The 25,519-nt window shown below is 40.5% G+C and overlaps 1 protein-coding gene across 2 annotated transcripts in view; it reads left to right on the top strand.

The window, feature by feature from the left end:
• ALDH7A1 (aldehyde dehydrogenase 7 family member A1) overlaps positions 1 to 24,383 on the top strand; it is a 43,813-nt gene extending 19,430 nt beyond the window's left edge. Inside the window, exons 9-18 of one of the 2 annotated variants that reach the window (XM_061150878.1) lie at positions 735 to 832; positions 3,375 to 3,416; positions 5,443 to 5,537; positions 7,336 to 7,420; positions 8,354 to 8,460; positions 10,790 to 10,906; positions 12,104 to 12,201; positions 12,440 to 12,513; positions 13,805 to 13,880; positions 15,451 to 15,731. In XM_061150878.1, coding sequence (XP_061006861.1) covers positions 735 to 832; positions 3,375 to 3,416; positions 5,443 to 5,537; positions 7,336 to 7,420; positions 8,354 to 8,460; positions 10,790 to 10,906; positions 12,104 to 12,201; positions 12,440 to 12,513; positions 13,805 to 13,880; positions 15,451 to 15,505 — 847 coding nt within the window. In that variant the 3' untranslated portion in view covers positions 15,506 to 15,731. Of the gene's footprint in view, positions 1 to 734; positions 833 to 3,374; positions 3,417 to 5,442; positions 5,538 to 7,335; positions 7,421 to 8,353; positions 8,461 to 10,789; positions 10,907 to 12,103; positions 12,202 to 12,439; positions 12,514 to 13,804; positions 13,881 to 15,450; positions 15,732 to 24,306 lie in introns of those variants that run through there. The other variant, XM_061150879.1, reaches the window with a different exon arrangement.
• The last annotated feature ends 1,136 nt before the right edge of the window (positions 24,384 to 25,519 follow it).

Here is a 25,519-nt window from a genome sequence, read left to right on the forward strand (position 1 = left end):
AGTCCTGCAAGTTGGCCTTGGTGTAGCTCAGATGATAACAGGAGTGTGTGCACGGGGACTTTAAGCAGCGTCCCCCGTGAGTGGCAGTGCCCATGTGTGCTGGACTGACCTGGGGAAGCCTGCAGGCACACCGTCATCAAGCGTTTCCAGCCCTGCATTGGTCTGAACCTGTGTCTGTCTTGCTTGGCACACACCATACCCTTTGAAGCACTGATCTATAAGTAAGGAGGTTCAGATTGACAGTGTCTGGTCTACCTCCCTTAGAAACTGGAGATCCTAGCACAGACTTTCTAAGTCAGCTTCCATGAGGGATGATTAGGATATTTCCCTACAGTCTTTGCACTTTTAATTCTTTTTCAAAGATTTTTAAAATTATTTTATTTTGAAGAGTTCATTTGTTTTTGGTCAAGCCACGCGGCGTGCGGGATCTTGGTTCCCTGACCAGGGATTGAACCCGTGCACCCTGCATTGGGAGCGTGGAGCCTTAACCACTGGACCACCAGGGAAGTCCCTAAACTTTTAATTAAGAGACTTCAAAATAGCTGAGATGCTCATCAAGGAAATGCTACCATTGAAATGTCCAGTCGCGCATCAGTACAAGAAGGAATATCTTCCTTAACAGCATCCTTGAAGTGATTTCTGTTTATGGAGAGCTCCCAGATCGGGTTAGTCACTGTCAGATGCCCCTGTTGCTGGGTTTCTCTGCTTGGGTGACCGTGTCTATTCCCCTGCAGCACAGCTATGGCCAAGGATGAGAGAGTGGACCTGTTGTCCTTCACTGGGAGCACGCAGGTGGGAAAACAGGTGGCCCTTATGGTACAGGAGAGGTTTGGTAAGTGTTGGCTTCATACTGAGCATTTTAATACCCTCAACTATGGATGTGCAATCTAAATATTGGTTTTTTTTCCATGGATTATTTGACTGACTGTCCAAGTAAAAGAAAAGATACAGTTAATGGTGGGTTAATATTACCAGCAGATATATATCCATAATTTGGAAAAGGGTGTCATTCCCTCCCTAACTGACTGTAGTAGAATCATATCAAATGTATTTATTAATCTGTATCAAACCAGTTTAGCAAGTAAAAAAAGAAAACTCACGATTTAAACAGGACTGTTCAGAGTACAGGACGTAGAGTGAATGTGGTGTAGAAGGCTTGCATCTGTTCTTCTCTCATTAATGATGTAGCGCTCGGTGGCTTTTGGTAATGACGGCCCCATCCCCATGTAATTTAATATCCGCTTGATGCTTAGGCTTTCCTGGTGGCTCAGTGGTAAAGAATCCACCTGCCACTGCAGGTCTCATGTGTTTGATCCCTGATCCAGGAAGATCCTACGTGCCTTGAAGCAGCTAAGCTGTGCGCAACTATTGAGCTGGTGCTCTTGAGCCCAGAAGCCACAACTCCTGAAGCCTACAGGCCCAAGAGCCCCGTGCTCTGCAACAAAAGAAGCCACCTCAATGAGAAGCCCACACACTAGAGAGTAGCCCCCTCCATCTGTAACTAGAGAAAAGCCTGTGTGGCAAGGAAGACCCAAGAGAGCCAAAAGTAAATTAATTAAAAAAAAATCTTTAAAAATAAAAATCCATTTAATGCTTAACTGTTTCAGAGTCGTAGAGGTGAGAACATATTCTCCTGTTTCACATATGCTCCTAACATCACAAGTAATTACAAGTTACTTACATAGAAGCTGATTTTGAAATGCAGTTAAGAAAAAGTAAATATATATGTAAAAGATCAGTAGTAAACACAGCTCTAAGTTGAGGCAGGCACATCTCAAGTCTCAGCTCAGGAGTGTACAGTGAGAGTGGTGTACATAGCCTCCTGTATACCCTCCTGGAATGTAACCGGGCATTGTGCATTAGGAACTCTAATATCCATACCCTTTGGCCCTGACCTAAGCAGGTAATCGAGAGGTAGGTAATCAATAACCAGTATATTCAACACTAGAGAAGTTAAATAAAAGTTGGCTAATATCATTGTGATGGAATGCTATATTGTGGTGTTTAAAAAAAAAGCTCTTAATAATTTAGAGAAAAGGTATAGGTTTTTATTAAGGAAATAAAGCAAAATTATTATGATCTCAACTGAATATAGATGTATAGGAAAGAGATTGGAAGGCACTGTATCAAATTATGAGGAGAGATTTCATGGTAATTTGTGCCATACCTTTGGCTTATTTGATTCTTTTTTGCTTTTTTTTTTTCCAAATAATTTTCTACAATGAGCACATAATTTTTAAACTTTTTTTTTGTGGTAATATATATGTATATATATATAACAAAACTTAATATTTGATTTATATATATATATATATATATATATATATACTTTAACTGTACAATTCAGTTGCATTAAGTACATGTGCACTTATATTGTTGTGAAACTGTCACCATCATCCATTTCCAGAACTTTTTTTGTCTTCCCAACTCTCTACCCATTAAAAACCAACTCCCCATTTCTTCCTTCTCCTGGCCTTGGGAACAAGCATTTTGTTTTCTGCCTCAGACTTGACTATTCTAAGAACCTCCTCTTAGAAGTAGAATCATACAGTAGATGTCTTTCTGTGTCTCAGTTATTTCACTTAGCATAGTATCTTCAAGGTTTACCCCTGTTGTAGCATGTGTCAGAACTTCCTTTTTGAGACTGAATAATATTCCATTGTATGGATATACCACTGTTTATTTATCTGTGCATTTGTCGGTAGATACTTGGGTTGATTCTACCTTTTAGCTATTGTGAAAAATGCTGTTGCAGATAACTACTCAGGTCCCTGTTTACTTCTCATGGTTAAGTACCCAGAGTGGAATTGTTAGATCTTACGGTAGTATTGTGTTTAAGTTCTTGGGAAATTGTCAAAGTGTCATATAATTTTCCTCAGTGACTGTACCATTCTGCACTAACTGTTTGGAGTTTAAGGGGATATAATTTCAAGCTTAGAGAAATTCCAAGACTAACACAAAGAATCTATATACTCTTTAACAAGTTTTACCAGTCACTTGCCCCATTTTTAAAATCACTTTCTCTTCAGCAGCACACACACACATACACACATAAAAACACATATATTTTGTGAGAGTATATTGTTTTTGAACCTTTTGAGAAAGCTGAAGACATTGTATTCCTTTAAATATGTTTGTGTATTTCCTAAGAACAAGGACTTTCTGTCATATAACCATCATACAGTTATTAAAATCAGTCATCTTGACATTAATGCAATGCTCATTCTTTTTTCTTTTCCTTAAGGTACAACTGATTTATGCTCATGCTGTATTTTAAATCTGAAAGTAAAACAAATGGGATAGGCTGTGGTTTGCAGGTATGAGGTGTGTGCAATAAACTGAAATAGGCATTAATTTGTGTTTATGTATTTAAGGGAGAAGTTTATTAGAACTTGGAGGAAACAATGCCATTATAGGTAAGGCTGCCTTTTTTGTTTGTTTTCTGGTCGGCATATCTTCAGTAGTCATCCTGAATGTGTAGAACTCGTGTGAGAACTCATCTGTTGTGTGTTGTTTGAGATCTTAAGCCCCATGCGTGGGAACTTTTCCTTATGAGACAGAACACAGTGTGTTCCTGTTTGGAAAATGTCACCTGGGGCTTAGAACCTGTGTGTGAGACTTTCTAATGAGGCATGTTTCTTGTTCTCCTATTTTTTTTTTTTTAGAAACTGGCCACATGTTTCTCTAGAATAAATAAGTCACTCTTATATGATCTGTTTCCAGAAATACTAGTTTGTCTTCAGTGGAATATTGAGTGCTTTTATATTGGGAAGGAACACTTCCTTAAGGTATTTTATCATTTAGCTGTAGTCTTAGAGATTATTTCTCTTTTTCACTTGTTTGACACAAAAGAAAATAGTCCACCAGCATAACTTCTGGATAATATAATGAATATCAGTTGATTGAGACTTCATAGAATCATGAATTTTATGATAAAAAAACTTCCTAATTGTACATTGCTATCATTATCGTGTTTAATGCTTTTGTGTTTGTGGGGGACACCAGGAATAGAAAAAGTGTATGATGAAGGATTTGTTCTGAATGAACTTCTAATCTTGTAAAAGGGAGCTGATTAAAAAATATAGTTAGCATTTATAGATCACTAGGCATTTGACAAGTATTGTGATAAGCTGTTTCATATGCCATATGTCATTTAATCCCCATAGTCCCACCTTTATTAATCTCATTTGAAGGTTACACTTAGGCTTAAAATAATATGTTCCTAAAGTGACAGAGTCAGCATTTCTATCCTGGCAATCAGACCCTAGAGCGCAGCTCTCTTTCTAAAACTCCTTCCTATCGTCCATTAGTACCCCCAGAAAATAGTATTCCATTTTATGGATGAGGAAACTGAGGCTTAAAAAGGTAAAATAACACAACTAAAAAGGGGATGGGGATGGATAAGAACCTTGGTCTGTTTGGTTGTACAAACTGCCTTCTTAACCATCACGTTAGTCTGAGAATGCTATTAGACTGGACAGGGGAAAATTGAGGATGTAAAAGGCAATTGGGACTGTAAGTTTATGGAAGGGGTGGAAAGGAAGGAGTTATAAGTAATACAGTGTATCACTGGAAGGGTTAATCTTGTGAAGATGATGCTAGTTTTTTCTCCAGAGGGCAGAAGAGTAGGAGGAAGGAATATAGACAAAAGGGGAGAGGAATCTGGAGGTGATTTTGTGTTGATCTCTTCAGAGTTGCAGAGGAAGCAGGAAAGGGCTTGGTGTGTGATCCCTCCAAGATTTTCTGCAAGTGCAGGGTGAGGTCATCTGGTGCAGGAGGAAAGGGCACTAGGGGTTTGAGAGATTTGAAAAAACTTCTGTAGAGGGGGGAACAAGTGGCAATTAAGGGAATGGACTGATGCAGGTGAGGGTGTCGATATTGTTAGAGAGCTTGGTTGGATGGTGGTAATAAATCAGAAGGGTCCCAATGGGCTCTCTGGCCCAGGGAAGCTGCCATTGTAATTGGCCGTGGGGTTGAGAGTGGAGGCAAGTAAAACTGACAAAGACGACGGTGTCTTATAGAAGCGACCACATGGGTGCAGACAAGGCTTAGTCAGCACCAGAAACTCCCAAGAGGTGAAAGATAAAGCAAGTCGGAAGAGGATGAGCTCATCGCTGTATTCTCATATCATTTTCCCTGGGAGAGGAGTTGCCTCTGCAGCGTGAATCTGCTCATCTTAAAGAAATTGTTGTGATGTTCTTGTCCTGCACTTTTTTTTTTTTTCATTTATTTTTATTAGTTGGAGGCTAATTACTTTACAGTTTTGTAGTGGTTTTTGCCGTACATTGACATGAATCAGCCATGGATTTACATGTGTTCCCCATCCCGATCCCCCCTCCCGCCCTTCCTGCGCTTTCTAAAGGCATCATCTTACACCATTTAGCGTCAAGTACCTTGTCTGCCTCCTTCACGACACTGATGGGTGTGTTTTGTTTCCCTAAGCTTTTGAGGATGCGGACCTCAGCTTAGTCGTCCCCTCGGCTCTCTTTGCAGCCGTGGGGACAGCCGGCCAGAGGTGTACGACCGCGAGGCGCCTGGTGAGTGTCTGCACGGGCGTGTGAGACTGTCCTGCTTTTCCTTTGCCATTTTTTAACACACTGTCCCATCCAGGAAGTGTGACAGAAGCGCTACTGGAAACCTGCAGTTTCTGAACATAGTTTAACTCTCCTACTCTGTTCTGGGCTCATGGCGCATTCTGCTGGTCAGCCAGGGTCCCTGCCTTAGCTCTGCCCCAAGCTGGATGTGGTCCAGCCCTCACTGGAGTCAGACTTGGGAGATTAGACCTGCTTTCAATCCTGCACCTAACAGTGTGGACAGAATCCCATGTCACTTAGAGAATAAAACAATCTAAACACCCTATGGGGTCGCAAAGAGTCGGACACGACTTAGAGCCTCAACAACAACAAAACATTTGAAAAATTTGAAACTGTTTGCTAAAAGAAAGACAATTTTGGCTTTTTTATAAAGTCATTTTAAGTTGTAAAATATTTCAAAAATTAAAAGATTTGGGCCTGTAAGTCAAGTCTTGGATTTGACTTGATGTGACATAATTTTCTGGAAAGTAAATGTATGTGTATTCTCTCTTTAGAAATGTCTAAGTCTGTACACATAGTGTATAGAGCATGTACATATTAAGTGAATGTGATGAGAGTGGTTTCCCTTCAGTGTTTGGGGCTTGGGAAGTTTAATATCCACCCTTAGTTTTGGACTGGATTTTAAAATGTTTTTTTCTGGGATACAACCTTGATTTTCATGACTCGTGCTACTGGAAACTTGTGCCAAACAAGTTTTGATTAGGCAGAATATTTGGCTACCTTTGCCTTTTTAAAAATAATTATTGTTGAGTTTTCCTCCTGTCATTAAAAAGAAAAATCAAATTATGGAGGAATTAGCTTTGGGTTTTTCCTCTCACCCACAATGAATGTGAACAAATTCTTTATAAGATTAGCACAATCTAAATTAGTTAGAATAAGATAAGAAAATAGGGAAATTGAATCTTTACTTTTGCCATGACTTCTCATTTTCACTCTTCCTGTATTTTACAATGGATGAATATCAATCTTTTCTTGGTTTTTACATTAATCAGTTGAAGTTCTTAAAAACATCTAAGCTACAATGTTCATAAAGTATTTACAATTTATTAAATTTGTTCACCTTAAGCATTTATTACATTAAAGCTTAGAAGGAAACCGGCATACTCCAAAATATTACAATCTTAATTACATGACAAACTATGAAATGATGTTAATGACAAGCATTTCTTTATCTGGTTAACTTTTGTTTTTCCTTTGTGTCCTGGAGCAAATATGCATAGCTATGCTTTCTATTAAGTGTCAAATATTAAAGGATACTATTGGTCATAACCCAAATCAGTTTCTATAGGGACAGTGGTAGTCTTTAGAAAAATCCACTCTGGTACTACACACCTCTGTATGATTTATCATTGGCCCTTTGTTTCAACCAACTGTGAACCATATAGTCCTGTAACATTTATTCTAGAAAAATATTTTTATACAGGGGGACTTGAGCAGTTCAAACCCATGTTGTTCCAGGGTCACCTGTATAAATCAGTAATGTTAAGAAAAATTGGAAGAATTCCCTGACAGTCTAGTGGTTAGGACTCTGAGATTTCACTGCTGAGGGCATGGGTTCAATCCCTTGCCAGGGAACTAAGATCCCACAGCTTCACAATGTGGCCGAAAAAAAAAAAAAAGGCTGCAGGAAAAAAAGAAAATTGTACATTGTTAGCAATTTTATGCATTTATTTGTGCTATTTATATATACTATTAATAGTGCATTTATATTTCCTAATCCCTTGAATGTTTCTTCATTTAGTTCTTACATGAAAGCATCCATGATGAAGTTGTCAATAGACTTAAAAAGGCCTACGCACAGATCCGTGTTGGGAACCCTTGGGACTGTGAGTATCTGGTTGATTTCAGAGATTTTCTTTTTAACAGCTGGTGTTAATAAGAGTTTCTGGTTTTCTACTTATATATATATATATATTTTTTTTTTCCCTTTCCTGAGAGGCCCAAGGGACTATGAAGCAGGTTATTATTGGGCAGTTAGGGTGACAAGTCTGCTCCAAGTTAGGATCTGAGTGTTTCATGTGAGCTGGTGGATGAGCTTGGGATATGATCTTGAGGTGGGGTGAGTTTGATGAGCTTCTCCTTTTCCATTTCCCTCTTTGGAGTTAGCACCATCCTCCCTCTGGCAAGGTAGCAAGAGGCACCTACCTGAATTCTCTGCTTCCATTTCTGCCTTCCATCATAACCAAAGCAATTTAAAAAATGTAATTAGATAATTCACTCTCTTGCTTAACACAGTCATTGCTTTTGGACTTTAACCTCGATGCCTCTGGAGCCCCGTTTTAGCAAGTTTATAGTCTTGCATGGTCTGACCTCATTGCCCCCCTGACCCCCTGTGCACCCTTAACTTGTTCACGACTGCTGGGCCTATGAAGTTCTTAGAGAATAGTCACCCTGTAATGAGTAAGCGGAGCCTATATTTTGACTGCAGTGCTCTGATGAGTTGATAGCTCTTTGCCTAGATTTGACCCTCCATGTTTCTCTATAGAAAGCTTATGAGGACTCAGTCATACCTGCTTTTTTGCGTATCTTCTGTGGCTGCTTTTGCACTGCATTGGTGGAGTTGAGTAGTCATGCCACATATGTCACACCAAGTATTAAATAGTTATTGTCTGGCTCTTTGCAGAGAAAGGTTGCTGAAGCCTCCTGCTCTAAGCCGAAGTGATATATGAAGGGATTGGTCTGCTCATTGGGATAGCTGTTAGAATAATAAAATGATGCCTTTTAGGGTGAAATGAAGAGCAGTCTTTTTTTCTCTCCAGCTAACGTTCTCTATGGGCCACTCCACACCAAACAGGCAGTAAGCATGTTTCTTGGAGCAGTGGAAGAAGCAAAGAAAGAAGGTGGCACCGTTGTCTATGGTGGCAAGGTAATGACCACTTGAGATCAGGACTTTTCTTTTCCTTTTGCACACAAGTAGGCTCTGGGTATATTGATGAAGTATCCCTGACTACCAGCTTTCTTTTCTGCAATCCTTTTGTAACAGGGAAGTAAGTACATATTTGAAAGAATAACAATGTAACACACATGGAACATTTCTGAAAAGACATAACTCAGAGCCAAGGTTATCTTTGAATTGAGTGCCTGGCAATTTGTATGGAAGGAAGATGAAGACCTCTTTTTCATGGTACAGGGGAAGACTGTATTCAGTGCAGTTTAAATCCGCATTTAGTAGTGATTTTTAAGTCATTTAAGGTGTAGAATCAAAAAAATACACACTGCAAGCATTTTAATTTGACACATATTACTGTTGTCAATGGAAAATTAATTAGTTGGTTTAAGGAAGAAATGGAAAATTTTATTTGAGCCAAGTTGAGGATTATAACCCAGGAACAGCATCTTGGAAAGCTTTGAGAACTGTTCTGCCTGTTAGAAATTCAAGGCAGTTATAAAAGTGTTTTAAACAGAGGGCTGTATATTAAATGACAGTTTACACAGTCTAGAGAAATGTCATCGTGGCTCCTTACAAGATAATGAAGGCGTGTTATATTTTAGGAATTGTCTTATTGGTGCTAGGAGAATGTTTGCTCTTTATGGTTGGCCAGGTATTTCTGCTTATGGGGAGGTTTGGTGGACGCATAATACAGATACGCAATGCATAGTAGAGGGGAGAGAGGAGGCCATAGGGCAAAGAAAGCTTTTGATGGTTAAATTTTTCTTGTCTTGCTGTAAGATAAGAATTTCATTTCACATTCTATTTGTTTGATTCTTGAGATGTAGATCCAAGGCATTTTTTTCATGTACGATAGAAATTTGTCTTCATCCTTGAATAAGCTATAAGTATCATTTATTATCTACAATGTATTTTCAGTTCTTTAAAAATCACAGTGAACTGAGTCTCTCGAAAAGCTCTCTGAGAGCAGAATCCTTCTCTTAACACTGACACACCTACATTTCACCTGATAGAGATGTATATGCACATTTGTACTTTTGTTACTTATTTACCTTGAGTTTTTTTAAGCATATAACTTAATCTTTTTAGAAGTAACTTCCCCCCCACCCCTTGGGTAATATTTACTCAAGATACACAATGCAGTATAGGATTACAGTAACAAATGTAGCTGCTGCATATGGAACTGGGAGTAAATACAGGTGTCGCTGGGTAAACATACAGCTCAGAAGGTGTGGGCAGAATTGTACAGGCACACTGGAGAACCGACCACTGGCCAAGCAGCTTGCTGCCGGCATCAGAATATTTTATAGAAGTTACGTGGAGATGAACTAGCAATTGGGTTACGTGGAGCTCAGTTAGGAGGGTGTCTACAGTATGTCCTTGGAGCTTTAGGTTTCTGTGTTACTGTGTGTTAGTTTGCTAGGGCTGCCGTAACAAAGCATCACAGACTGGGTGGCTTAAGCAATGTGTTTATTGTCTCACAGTTCTGGAGGCTGAGTCCAAATTTGAGGTGCTGGCAAGTTTGGTTCTTCCTGATGAGGCCTCTGGCTTGCAGGTGGCCACTTCTCTCAGTGTCTTCACATGGTCTGTCTGGAGAGGTCCTTGGTGTCTCTTCTTATGAGGAATTAGTTCTATCTGATAAGGGCCTCACCCACATGACCTCTTTTAACTTTGCCTCCTTGAAGGTCCTGTCTTCAAATTTAGTCACAGTGGAGAAGGTGAGGTTTAAGGCTTCAATGTAAGAATTGGGAAGGTGGTGGAGGGTGGGGTACGTTGTAACAGGATGGATATAGATTACCTCTTTAAAAAATTATGTGGAGTTTAAAATAGCCACCTGTAGCCACATTTTTTCACTGTAACTTGGTCATGATGCATAGCCCAGCTCTCTGTCCTTGACCCTTTATTCTTTTCTTTTTCTGACCAATAGGTGGCAGAGAAATTTTCATTCATGATGGGAAGTTATTTTGGAGAAATAATTCACTTATAAATGATACTTTTTTTTTTTTCCCCAAAAGTATAGGCATGGGACTTCCCTGGCGGTCCAGTGGTTAAGACTTCACATTCCAGTGCAGGGGTGTGGGTTCAATCCCTGGTTGGGGAGCTGAGATCCTACATGCCCCGTCAAAAAACCAAAACATAGAACAGAAGCAATAATGTGACAAATTCAATAAAAACTTTAAAAAGGGTCCATATCAAAAAAAAAAAACAACAACAAAAACCCTTAAAGTATAGGCAAAGATGGTGTCCTCTGAACCGAAGAATCAAAAACAAATGTTCTTGATTTTATTTCTTTTCTCTGCTGCAGGTTATGGATCGCCCTGGAAATTACGTAGAACCGACAATTGTGACAGGTCTTGACCATGACGCATCCATCGTACACACAGAGACTTTTGCCCCGATTCTTTATGTCTTTAAATTCAAGGTAAAATGTGGTTTCCTTCTCTCTTTTCTCTAGTTTAATGTTGAAGCAAATGAGAAGACCAGGAGAAAATATAGGCATATTAAATTTCACTCAGTTAGCCTTTTGGGGAGGTTTTATAAAATGACTCTGCTTAGTAGAGATTTGAAAGTTAAGGACAAAATAGGGTGATCTGAACACTTTAAGCAATAAAGCATGTTAAGTTAGATGCCAGGGGAATTGAGACAAGCCAAGGGCCAATGTTGAAATTGGTGGAGAATGTGGCCCACATTGTATCACCTGATTCTGAGCTGTGTACGCTATGCAGTCATCTTGTGCACAAAAGGGACCAGGTAGTTTGATAGTCTGAGTGCTCAATATCAGTGGACGAAATGAGAAGGTAGAAATGTACAGCTACAACCTTTATCAGAGGACAGGCTGCAGAGGTTTCAGCAGGTCTAGAGGGTCTCCTTCCTCACGTGCAACAGGCCCTACTCTGCCAGCAGAAGCTTAGAGATTGAATCGAGGCTTGGCTACTGTGATTAACAGTTAAAGGGTAATGAGACATACCTTGTTGCAATGATGTGATTGCATGAATTAAAATCTTGCTTTAAATTGTCTATTTTTGCTCCACATAATGTGACTATAAATTGTAATGTCATGTTTTGTCATGTGTCTACGTGTTTGAGTTCCTGAGCATATCATTTAACCCCTCTTGCGTAATCTGTAAATTTGGGATAACATTGAGCCTGCGTCATTGGCTGAGAATTAAATATATAAATATATGTTCAATGTCATTGTGTTTGTGTTGCATGTACTAAGGGCTTAGTAAATAATAGATCTTGTATGTAGTGGCATGAATGGAAGAATGTACTTGTGTGTGTTTTAATATTTATTTATTTATTTATTTGGCTTTGCTGGGTCTTTGTATGGAAACTCTTAGTTGCAGCATATGGGATCTTGTTCCCTGATGAGGGATGGAACCCAGATCCCCAGAGTTGGGAGCTCTGAGTCTTAGCCACTGGACAGCCAGGCACGTCCCATTATATGTTTTTCTCAAAGTTCATTTGAGGGGAAGATCCCACAAAGCACTGTATTAGGAAGATGTTGACTCCTTAGTTCCCCTACGATTATCCTGGTAAATTTTATGGAATGAGTTTACCATTAGTGATTGGACCTGACGCTGTATCATCTAACAGCTTCCAATGTCTGTCCTTTTAGAATGAAGATGAGGTCTTTGCGTGGAATAATGAAGTCAAACAGGGACTTTCAAGTAGCATCTTTACCAAGGATATGGGCAGAATCTTTCGCTGGCTTGGGTATAACTTTGTCTATTTTGAAAATGTATATAAGTCTGATTTGTGTGGTGAATCGACTTTACAAAAAAGAAAATGAAGCCATCATAGGTGAAAATCTATTTTTCAGCATTGAGAATCTTAGAAATTTTGTTCGGCTTATTTATTTATTCATTTTTGTATATATATGTGTGTATATATATATATATTTTAAACTTCCCTATATTTTGCTTTCACTGTGCCTCCCTTTTTATATACGCAGACCAAAAGGATCAGATTGTGGCATTGTAAACGTCAACATTCCGACGAGTGGGGCTGAGATTGGAGGTGCATTTGGTATGTAGAGAATGCTTTTTCCTTTACCATGCTGGACAACTTGTGTGAAACATTGTCTGCCAGGAAAGCATAGAGACTTGGTATCCAAAGCTTTTATTAGGAGTTGGTCACACAGGCATGCAAGGCCTAACGTGCCCCCCAAATTTCAGACTGTCAGAAGGAAAACAGGTAATAAACATAAACTACATTGTTGGCCCAGTGAGACCATATGGGGAACTGGTTAGCCTGTAAATTCCCAGATGCTAGCAGCATTGTAAACAGATCTGCTGTGTATTTTCTGCACAGATTGTAGCTTTTCTCAGACTTTGAAGTTATAAATTACTTGTCTTCTGGTTTCCATTACTGTAGTTGAAAAGCCCAATCCACTTTGATTTCTGATCTTTCCCCTCATTTCAAAAGTTTGGGGTCTATTATTTATGTCTGATGTTCTGAAATGCTTCAGTAATATGCTTCAGTGGAGATCTTGGTAAAATTCTTGTGGCACAGTCAGTGGGCTAGTAATTGGCCTTAGCATTGGAACTCACAGATTTTAGTTGTGGAAAGTTTTTGATAGTTTTATTTTGTTTTGGTGGTGTTTGAGGTTTTTTTCCTTTGATTTTTTTCTGTTTTAATTTCTAGAACTCCTATTATTTGAATGTTATCTCTTGAAGAATTATCTAATTTTGTTTTTTTTTTCCCTTTATCTCATTAGTCTTTTTGAGAGATTTCTTCAAACTTTTCTTCTAATCCTTCTCTCAAGTTTTTTCTCTTACAAAAAACAATGTTAAGTGTACTTTGATAGCATACTTTTAAGTGTAACCTTTTCTTGTTTTGTGGAATCATTATCTTTTTATAATCTCTTTTAAAATATTAAGATAACATTTGAACATTTTATTACAAGATCAGTTTATGAACATTTTAGAAAATTATATACAGATAAGCATCAATGGGAAAATAAATTATATTTCTCTTGTCTAGAGGTTTCTACTCTTAACACCTTGGTCTAATGGTAAGGTTTTTTTAAGGTTTCCTTCTGCTGCTTGATATTTCTATTTTTTGTTAGTTCCTTTAACTTTATTTTCCAAAGTAGTTCCCTTTTTTGTGTTTACTTTGGTCTCTGTCTTTTATGTATTTGTTTGCAAAGGAGCTACTCTGGCCACAGGTGAAGTAACTGGTCAGGTAGCTCTGGTCCCCTAGTGTCTTCATTTCCATGGTACTAAGTAGGAGCCCACAGAGGCGCTGCTATATGTATACACACACACACATATATATGCTATGCATAGAGTCACAAGCTATTTGTGCACTTCTCTAGGAGGGGAGAAACACACTGGCGGGGGCAGGGAGTCGGGCAGTGACGCCTGGAAGCAGTACATGAGAAGATCTACTTGGTAAGAGAAGGCTTTGGGGAAGCGGTTTGGCCTTACAGCCTCTGGAACATGCTCCTACACATTTCTGCTTTCTGCTCTGTGTTCGTGTAATTTCTCTTGATTTTGTGTTTCTAACGTTCCACAGCTCTCCCCTCCCTGATCATCCACTTGGTACTATTATTTTCCTAACTGTCTTGGGAGAGTGCCCAGCGCCTGACTGTGGAACCAGTGGTTTCTGTCTAGGGACAGCACCGTAGCAAAACACTTGGGGTCAGCCATCAGGATAAAGTGGAAGAGGCTGTCCTTTGAGTTTTTTCGTTGGGTGCAGTCAACCCACCCCTGCAGTCTATCAGGGTTGAAGGAATGGAGCTGGGCAGGCTGCCTGCAGGCCTGGCTAGTGAGTGGGGGGCGGATCCTGCTCTCTGGGAGTAGCGAACATGAGCCTTGAAAGTAGAAGCAGGTTCACCCAGCACAAGGGTAGCTGGTGAGGGAACATGTTGCTGGGAGATTTCGATTAGGACTTTTTACTTGTTTTCTATTTTCCCTCCCCTTTAAATAGAAATCGCTTTATCCAAGTGCAGTAAGATGGTATGGAAGGCCCGTGTGGTGTTAGGTGTTAGAGGAGCACGGGTGAGGAGCCAGGACACTGTCTTGGTCTCATTTGCTGCTTCTTACTGGCTCTAGAACCTCAGGAGGAGCAGGTCGGGGGTTCTCCAGCAACTTCATGTAGGTCAGGAATTTTTTTTTTCCCCTCCAGCTTTTCTGAGGTATATTATTGACAAAATCGCAATATATTTAAAAAGTATAACATGATGATTTACATATGCCTACATTGTGAAAAGATTCCCACAGTCAAGTTAGCACATCCTTAATTGCATCAGAGCATTGTGTGTGTGTGTGTGTGTGTGTGTGTGTGTGTGTGTGTGTGTGTGTGTGTGTGCATGCATGCTTAAGATCTGTTCTTAGCAAATTTTTGAAGGTATGTCAGGAGTTTCTGAGGTGCTTTGGCTATGGCTTGTTTAGTCTCAGACATACGCACGCTCTTTGCCTGATTCCCTTTTGTTGAAGACAGTCTTGTTCCTTATATTTGTCTTGTGTACATGGGATCTAGGGGACCAAGCATGTATTAAGAGCTGCAGCCTTTTTGGAACCCATTTAACGGGGAAACTCTGTGTCAGGAGTAAAGCCAGATGGCCAAAAGGGAACCTTTTATTTTCTAAATTATTATAGTTCCTTATTCTATTTCTATCAAATGTGAATCCCTGTGTTTTTCCTACTAATTCACTGCACGTTATTGAGAGACATAAAGATGATGAAGTTATAGTCTCCATATTCTTTACACCCTGAAAACCACAACTAACACATATGCTGTGTGTCTTTTCAGACTTTTGTGTTTCTCCTTTTTTTTTCTTTTATAAAACTGGATCTATACTAACTTTTTTGTATACTAATTTTTTTCACCAACTTATAACTTGAACATTTGCCCTTGTTAATATATGCAGATCAGCTACATTTTTTTCATGGCATAAAATTTCCTCTATTACATGTGTACTCTCCTTCATTTAATTTTGTTCATTTTTTACCCCCTTAGTACTATCAACTACAGTAAGGACCTTCCTCTGGCCCAAGGAATCAAGTTTCAGTAAAAAAAAGTGCTTTAAATTGACATTTCAAGCTTTTTACGCATTGTTGTAACTCTTTCTTCTGAAGAAGACAAAGAAAATGAGTGTTTGCTTTGAATAAATGCATCATTTTGAATATGATGGTGGTTAATCCCTTATGCTTCTGAGGCCTAAATCAAGAAACTCATTTTTAAAAAAATAAAACTTTTCATGACATCGTCTCAAGTAATAAAAAGCAATTTTTATGTTACTAGTAGTTACTGATTTTTTACATTTAGGATTATTTTTATAATTTAGAAAAAAAAATAGTACATGTCGCAGTGGGAATTTGGAAAAAATCAGAACATGATAGAGAAGAAAATAGAAGTCTGGTCTGTGGATGCAGGAACATCTCCTAAGCAAATAAATCAGTGGCGGGCTTGATCACATCACCCTCACACCCTGGAAAGGGTGTGATTGAAGAGAGTGTCCTTTGTTTATGGAGGACCATAGCACAGTCATGCTTGTGATCGACTTGCTGTTTAAGATGCCTGAGGGCATTCATCACCGTCACAGCTTCTCTCGCTCAGGATCACCTGTGTCACCACAGAAGAAATTTGCGAGACAGATGGGGATTTTGCCCCTGCCCGACCTAGAACCTGCCCCTGTGGATGACTGGACTTCTACGCAAAGCACCTCTGGATTTCTTAGGCAACCTCAGACCATCCTTTTTAGCTGTTAGGCTTCTGTAATTGCCTTTAGGTTTGCTCTTAGAGAATACCAAGTGTGTAGCAGCATGTGTTTGCAGTGACCTCGGCATAGTTCACTTTCTCTTTGCTGAGCATCTGCCTCCTTCTCTTGAGAATCTGCCCAGCAGCCCCTGGAGTGGTTCAGCCAAGGGCCCTTCCAAGCGCACACTGGCTCCTGCAGTTCCATCTTCCTGGCAGCCTTCACCCCCCTAATGGGTAGCAGCTACTCACCAGCTTGACTCCTTCCAGAATGGACTGGGCAGAAGTCTTGGAAGAAGGTGATGTTTGTACAAGACCTGATGTGTCAGGGTGTACTGGAGAGATTTAGACAACGGGCAAAGAGTTTGTGGTTGAGTTATGACAGAGAAGCAAGCAAATGAAAAGACCAACCAATTATAAACTTGTCAGGGAAGGACCGGTATTCATTGCATGTTCCATGGCCCAGCTGTGACTAGTGTTCATCTAGGTAAAGCTGTGGTCAACCTTGAATATTAAGCCAAACATGGTGATAAACCTTTTGAGAGCATGTTGGCAGAAGAAGTTCAGGGTTTGAGAGTAGGTTAGAAAAGCAGGCAGTTTATGTTCTGTGGTGGAGGAGCAATGTCTAAAGTTATAAAACAGGAAATACCAATGTAGGCTTATAAAGATAGGAAATTCTGAAAAAAATCTTTGCTTCAGGAGAAGGTAAATTGGTGGGGGGGAAGGGACATGGAGAAGGAGGCATTGCTGTTTTCCATAACAGGTCTTGTAGAGCTGTTTGTCTCTTTAAATCAAGAGGATATATAACTTTGATTAAAAATGAAAGCCAATGAAAAAATGATATTGGAGAATCAGGTGCTTGAAATCCTCCATTTCTTGATCCCGTTTCCACCACCCCCGCTCCCTAGCTCACATACCCGCACACTTGTCTGTTTCCCATTATTGAACTAGGGACTCCTTTTAAACATCTCATGAAATGATTGTGCTGAAAGCCAAGTTTTCTTCCATGTTTTGAAGTTCAGAATAGACTAAATCACCTTGTATTGATATATACATACTTTTTAATACAAGCCGATGCTTGAGAAAATTACTGTTTGGGCATTTGTTTTTTAAAAAAAAAAAAACTTGCCATGGTTTTTCTTTGTAAGTTGCAGTGCTAGGTCTTGTAGCCCTGACTATAGAATATAGTCTATATAATATTCTATATTATACATATAGAATATTCTATATTCTATAGAAGATAGAAAATAAAGCACTATTTTAAAACATTTTTAGGAACCATGTAGTAACTGGCTGTTTACGTTTTGTGGAATTATATGAGATTAATAGTGATTGAAATGTTTTTTTTATACCCAGTTTTTTTCCAAGCATTTTATTTTTTTAACAAGTATTCTGAAACACAAGCTGTGTTGGTGTTTTAATTTTAAATTTTTTACATTTATAATTTCTCTCCAGGTATGTAAGGAGGTTCTCCATCTTCCTGTGTATCTCCTGAAGCCATGCCATGCTAGCCAATTTGAAATAATAATCTCCAATACCAGCAGCTCTAATCTTAGGTTATAAAAGTCAAGTCAAACTGATTGCAAAAGTTTTCTTTGAAACTAATTCCATTTTCTACATCTTTCTAGCAACAAGGACATTTTTTGCTGTGACATTTATTAAAAGATTTTGCCTTTAAATGGCCCTCTTTGTTTTATTACTGGCTTAATAAAATTTACTCATATTTTTAGCCGTAGAAGTTAAAATGTACATCTGTTTGTGTATGCATTATTTCTGGCCATGTTTAAGGTGCTGGGAGTCCTAGGCCTGTGGTGCTGATTACTGGTTACTTACTGGTTACACTGAATCCCTCTGTGACTGTCTGACCCTCTCTGAGTTCTGTAGCCATATTGCGCGAGTTCCTGCCTCCACAGTGGACCTGAGCAGCTGTGATTAGCATTTCCACTCAATGGGACAGTAACGATCATAAAGATTTTTAAAAAATGTTACAAAAGTAACATAGTGCCTGTCAATGGTAAGAGCTCAGTAAATGTTTATTAGGGTGTGTTCTGTACTTTGCACTTAAAAAAATTTTTTTAAATGTGTTTTCCTGAAAGAAATTTAGAGGCATTGGTTTTTGAAAAGTGAAGTTCTTTGAAATGTTTATTGGAATCGCAAATTTATAAGTAGGAAAGAACCAATTTATAGTACTCATTTAAAAAATCTAGGTATACGGTATCTGTTCAAATATTTATCATTCTTAGCAAAATTTATTCCTATATAATTTACGATTTTAGTTGTCAGTTTGATTTTTTTCCTCTTTCCTTACATGTAAACTGTTGCAGAGGCAGTTTTCTCCCCTGGGTAGATTAGGTGTGAAAATAGGAGGACAGATTCAGTAACTCCTCAGCGTTTGCGATGTATTGGTCTTTTCACTGGCACTTCTAGGGTTTTCCATGAGAGAATTCTCGCCAGGAATCAGGTATTATCAAATTGCCTTCACGGTGTTGCCCTGCAGGTGGTGCTGTTGATCAGAGCAAGCGCCTCAGTTTGGCAGGGGAGTGATTCTTTCGGACTCTGAGGTATCCAGGAAGTCACCATGGAAAAGGTTTTGTGTTAAACTCAATGCCGGGCTTTTCTGAACTGCTTTTCATTCCAGCACCATTGGTTACCCGTCTTCCCTTCCTCCATCTGATAACTACACAGATCACCTTTGCTGCAGTTGATTATTGTGCTTAGGTAAAACATAAGGCCCGAAGTGTCAGAGCAAAAACAATGGCTATAATCACAGAATAGTGTCTTTTACATTAAAAAAGGATTCTTTTTCCTCCTCCTCCTGCTCCCCGTAGTGAGCATATGTGTGAGTTTACTCCATTTTTAACAACTCCAGGGGACATTGTGTTTTACTTAAACTGTGATCCAGGCACTTTTCAAAGCACTTAAGTATAAACCCATTTAATTCTCAACAATTCTACAAATTATTACGATCCTCATTTTACTGATGAGGAAACAGGTACAGAGAGGGGGTAAGCAACTTTCCCCAAGTCTCATTGCTGATACACGATGGGACTGAAATTTGCACCCAAGCATTTTGGCCCCAAAAGTTAGTGTCTGGTGACGGGAGTTGTAGCCCCTGAAACTGGAGCTCTAGCAATGCGTCCTTCCCTGCCTGTTTCTCAATCGCTAATCTTTCTTTTTTCTTTTGTAATGTTCTTTATTTTTTATATAATCATGAACTTAAAGATGGAAGTAACTTCCTCCCTCTAAACTGTGAGAGTGTGTTGTTGACCTGATTCCACATCAGCTCCAAGTACTTCAGCGTTTATTTCCCACAAACTACATTTTGCTATGTAACCATATACAATTGATACGTTACTAATACTCTGATTCCATTCATCTTTTCATTTGACCCAGTAGAGTCTTCTAGCAAAGGGAGTCATGTCATATATACTTAGTTTCCATTCGTCTCTTGACGTTTATGGCCTTGATACTTTGGAAACTGCAGACTTTGTAGGTAGACTTTGTACTTTGCAGGGTGACCTTCACCTTGGTGTTTCCTCATGATTAGGTTCGGGTTGTGTAGCTTCAGCAGTTACAATTGCAGAAATGATGTCATGTTCCCCTGACTGCGTCCCATGAGGTGGTGCATGATTGCATTTTGTCTTATTACTCATTACCACTGATACCTTGACCAGAGTGGTGTCTATCAGCTTTTTTCATTGTGAACTATTTCTCGTTTGTAAATTACAGTCTTTTGTGGGGAGGTACTTTGAAACTACCTGTGTGTTCAGTTCTCCCTTAAACTTTCTTTTATCCACTTAGCTGTCTCATCTATTTTCCTATTTTATACAGTAAGTCATAGTCCATTTGTTTTATTACTTCTTTGGATGCTCACAGTGTACCTTGATGTCCCTGATTTGGCCAGCAGAGTTCCCCTCGAGCTGGCTTCTGTGTCTTTTGAATGTGTCCTTGTTCTTCAGGCACTTCCTAGCTTTTTGAAACAAGATGTCTCAGGTTGTTCTTGTACTTAACCTATCCCAGTTCTGATATCAGCTGTTTCTCCCAGGAGCTCTGATTCCTTTTAGTCAAGAACCATATTTAGGGGAATTCCCTGGTGGTCCAGTGGTTAGGACTCTGTTTCCATTGCAGCAGGCATAGGTTTGAACCCTGGTTAAGGAACTAGGATCTTATATGCCACGAAGCACAGCCAAAAACATAGTAATGAATCATATTTGGAAGCCAAGATCTGGTATAGGTATGACTGGTGATATCATCACAAGATATCACTGCTGCTAGGTCCTTACAGAGGCTAGAGCTTGGAAATACATGTACAACCGACTCTTGAACGAGTTTGAACTGCGCTGGCCCACAGAGACATTACTTTGCAGACAAAGGTCTGTCTAGTCTACATAAGCTATGATTTTTTCAGTAGTCATGTATGGATGTGAGATTTGGACGATGAAGCTGAATGCCGAAGAACTGATGCTTTTGAACTGTGGCGTTGAAGACTTTCCAGAGTCCCTTGGACTGCAAGGAGATCAAACCAGTCCATCCTAAGGGAAATCAACCCTGAATATTCATTGAAAGGACTGAGGCTGAAGCTGAAACTCCAATACTTTGGCCACCTGATGCAAAGAGCTGACTCATTAGAAAAGACCCTCATGCTAGGAAAGACTGAAGGCGGGGGAGAAGGGGATAATAGGATGAGATGGTTGGATGGCATCACTGACTCGGTGGACATGAGTTTGGGCAAGCTCCGGGAGTTGGTGATGGACAGGGAGGCCTGGCGTGCTGCAGTTCACGCAGTCGCAAGAGTTGGACACAACTGAGCGACTGAACTGAACTGGTCCACTTAGGCTCAGATGTTTTTCAACAGAATTACAATATTACACAGTCATATGTTGGTTGAATCTGCAGGATCAGAACCTTGTATACAGAAGGCCAACTTTAAGTTATATGTGTATTTTTGACCGCAGAGGGTTAGTGAACTAATGTGTTGTTCAAGGGTCAACTGTATACACAGGTACCTCTGTGTTTACTTCTGAATCTGTCTGCTTATACTGAGAGCTAGGAGTTCACATCAGAACTTCCACATCCAGCCCAGCATCACAGGGTTCATTTTAGTTATTTCTCTTTTGGTATTTGCAACTCTGATAGCAAGAAACTACTCATTACCCTTGATGTATTTCTCACTGGAGTAACTAATCTCCCATCTTTCTGAGGACACCTCCCTCACCTGCTTCTGGTTTTGAGGGTGCTGGTCTCATCTCCCATGTGGATGTCCTTCTCAGCCAACTCAGGCATCTTATACATAGCTGTCCCCAGATGGGGACAATCTTCTCCATGCCTAATGGTGTTAGGACTGAACTGCTCTGGAAGAAATAAAGTAGACAGAGTAGATTTTAGCTCCTGTAACAGAGACTACAAAGAATGAAGGCTCAACAAGGTAGTGTCTCTGACCTTTCCTTAAATGTTGAATCCTGAGTCAGTGAAAATGATGCTGTCCCTGACCCTGCCTGCTTGTCTGGGAGCTGAGATGCTTGGGGCTTCAGCTAGATGTATAGGTGGCGCAGGTCTGGGAGGTGGAGCCCCTGTGTCCTCAGCGCAGCTCTGCTTCTAAGAGGCTGAATGTTCTTAGAGGAGTAATCTGAACTTTCTGTGCCCTAGCTCTCTCATCTGTAAAATGAATAGGCTGGGCCATGTGGTGACCACGGGCCAAAATTAGCTAAGTGCTTGATTTATACTTAGGTGTTAGCCTTCAGAAAAAAATTCGAATTTAAATTTTTTTGGAAGGAGGCTGTGCATGCCAGTTAACCACAGGTGAGCCACAGCTCAGATGATCTTTCCAAGTTTCACACATTTCCTTCCAGGCCAAAGGTTCTGAGGCTTTATTCTTTGGGCTCTGGTGAATCATGCTTGCCCCAGTCTGACCCTTCTCAGCTAAAGGCAGTGTTTATACCGAGAAGAATGAAAACAGCTTCTAGACTTCTAGTCAAGGCCCATATTTAGGACGTGATTTTAGCTTCTCTTTCACAGACTGCAGAGAATGAAAGCTTGACAAGGTAATAATCTCTTTCCTACTTAGCAGTCCAGATGTAGGTAGTCCAGGGTGGACTGGTGACCCCCTGGTGTCTGGGCCTGAAGCTTCTGATCGTTCTGCTTGATGAAAGATGACTCATCACTACCACATACTTGGGTAAGGGAGGGCACTCTTCCACTTAAGGGTGTGACCAGGAAGTTGCACTTGTCAATTGCAACAAGTCACATCACATGGCAGAACTTAGTCACAAAGCATATACAGCTGAGTGGGAGGTTGAGAAACAAACCTTTGTTTTGGGGAGCTGTGTACTCCAACACAACTTGGGTGTTCTGTTGAGAGAGGACAAAATGATTAATGGGGGAAAATTAGCAACTTCTACCAGAGTATTTGTTAAAAATACTCCCTTCTGCCCACTCTGCAGAATGTCTTCTGTCACATGTCATTTTACTTCCTTAGGCTCTGATGATCAGCCAATGAAGAAATTCATTTAGATTCTGCTATCATTACTTAGGGCTATTCGTCATGACCCTTCATAAAAAATAGAAGTCATCAGCTTCCAAAAGCAGCCAGTCAGGGAAATTTCAGAGTTGGTTAGAACAGAATGGGAGGTGGAAGAGATGAGTTTCGACAAATGGGATAGTTGGAGGTAGAGTTGACAAAGACAGGAGATCCTGTAGAGAGCCAACAGCCAAGTGGAAAATGGGTACCCGGAGAAGTCATTGCTGGTTAAAGAGAAGTAGGAAAAAGAAGAGAGGCTGAGAACCAGATGTGAACTGCATTTTCTGATGTGGCTCAGTGGATTTCTAATCTTTTGAATCAGGGCTGTCAGAAGGGCAGGATTCCACTTTCAACTCTGTGCCTCGTAACACTGGGAAAACCACATCTCTTCTGAGGCCTATGTCTTCCTCTGTTAAATGGGCATAATCTTCCTCCAGTACTTTTCCCAGCACTATTGTAAAATACGAGTGTGATGTCAGATGTTAGAACTTTCTGGGTAAAGTGTAATAGACGCATGGTGATACTGGAAGAAGCGGTGGAGCTCCCTGTATTCTGTGTGGAGCTGGTCTGGGCCAGCCCAGGGGCACTGATTTAGTTAAGAGAAGCTCAGAGATCTGGACTGATGGGGGTCACCTCTGACTCAAAGGTCATTCCTTTGACAAACAGGGTCGGAGAGACCGCACAGTGTGGCGGTTAGCCCCTGTTTGGCAGGTCTAGACCTAGGCTGTCAGCATAGACCCGTATCTGGAAAGGAGTGGGGAGGATGGGCATAGTCTCGTGTGTGGTCAGAAAGATGCTCCTTAGACTGGGCTACTCCTGTTGTGGTGGGATTGCCAGTGCTCTGATGAGCTCAGAGTCCCTTTAAGGAAGTCAACCTAGGACTCTTGAGAGGAACCCAAGAACCGTGACTGGAGCTGGTTTGATCTTGGACTGCAGTGAGCCACATGCCAGGCCACTGAATCTCTCCTTTTGAGCTGGTGAACTCATTCCAATTGGCTTTCAGCTGTGAAAAAGTCTTCTGAGTGAAAAGAGACATTTTCTCCAGTTTAGGGATTGAGTTTGCAATTAAAATGAGGACATTCAGCTGTGAGCCAGGAAATGCTCTTTGCTCATAATCTCAAACAGCCTGTGAGAGAGTCCTCACGAGAGGACTATGAGACCGTCTCTTCCTGTGTTCTTCTTGGGGGAGGAGATGACACATGGCCTTGTCTTTTATGGGGATAACAGGAGGGGACAGTGTCTCAGGGATGCATCTTGCTTTCTTTTGAATTGCAACTTGTCAGTTTTATATTACTTCCCTCAGTTATTCATTTAAAAAATGTAACAAACTGTGGTAAGAATAACAAAGATGATTCACTGAAGGTTTTTCTTTCTTTTCTTGACTTAATGACCTGGCCTAACTTAAAAGAATTCTGCATAATCATTGCAGTGTTTCCTGGTGTTTTAAATCCAGATTCTAGCTATGCCAAAACAGAGTGATCAAATGATTTTAACCTCTTGAAATGGAAAAGAACCTCTGAGGAAAAAGTACCAGGAAATTTTGTACAGCTTCAGGCTGTAGACTCTGTAGGAATGACCCAGTGAATTTTTTATTCTCCTAGTTTGCCCTGCACAAGGAGCCTACCTCGGCAGTCTGCCTTAGCTGCCTAGTAAGTGGCAGATCATTCCAGCCTCTCGTATGAACACAGGTAAGCTGAGTCTGCGTTCCCCACTGTATTTTCTGACCTCTGCACATGTAACAAGGACTTTCTTATGACCACACTCCCTCCTTTCCTCCTTGAGGGATTTCATTTTATTCTTGCTCATCAAAGCAGAGAGCTGGCTGCTGCCGATATCCCCCCTGCCTCCCTCCCAGCCCGCTCAGAGCCTTTGCACCACCGAGGGCCCCCTCCCTCCCAGGTCAAGATGCCGCAGTCTGCGTGCCGCTCTGGCTAAGTGGCTGAAGTCACGCCATCCCCCCAGTCCCGGATCTTTATAAAGAACCAAGTCAGTGGGCTGCCCTTGTTCTCCCCCAGCAGGATTCGTCTCCATAAAGTGCATCCTCTGAAAAAGGGGAAAGCCCAATTGTTCCCTCTGTGTTGCCCAAATGACTTGCCGGGCTTGGGTTTTTAGTAGCTTCCAGAAACAAAAGAGGCTTTTTTTTTTTTTTTTTAACTGGACGACCGATTTCCTCCAGCGAAGTCTCCCTGGCTGACCTTTGTTTACCATTAAGCAGCTTAGTGCTGGCCGTTCTGTGGCTCCAAGTCAGTCACTACAGGAAATCACTTCAGGGCTGTGATTGAACTTACAAGATCTACTTCTGGTTTGTTTTTTCTTTTTTAGTCTATTCCTTAAAAACAATAAGGAAGGTTAGGTTACAGAAAGTTTCATATGATCTTTCTCACCCCAGTGTTAGATCTCCTTGTTGCATCCCCACGGTTCTGATGCATTGGTAATTTTTTTTTTAATTAATTAATTTTTTTTGGCTCTGCTGTGTCTTCATTGCTCTGAGGGCTCTTCTCTTGTTGTGGCGAGCAGGGGCTACTTTTTTTGTTGCAGTGCATGGGCTTCTCATTGTGGTGGCTTCTCTTGTTAAGGAGCAGTGGCTCTAGGCTTACAGGCTTCAGTAGTTGAGGCTTGCAGGCTTAGTTGCTCCGGGGCATGTGGGATTTTCCCGGATCAGGGACTGAATCTGTGTCTCTGGCATGAGCAGAATTCTTTACCACTGAGCCACCAGGAAGCGCTGCCCCAGTAATTGTTTAATGTCTGCTTCTCTCACTAAAGGAAAGCTCTGTGAGGGCAGGACCTTGCAGAGCTTAACCAAGTTTTCTGTCT

Source organism: Dama dama, chromosome 9, assembly GCF_033118175.1.
Source record: "Dama dama isolate Ldn47 chromosome 9, ASM3311817v1, whole genome shotgun sequence".
NCBI classification, from domain to species: Eukaryota; Metazoa; Chordata; class Mammalia; order Artiodactyla; family Cervidae; genus Dama; species Dama dama.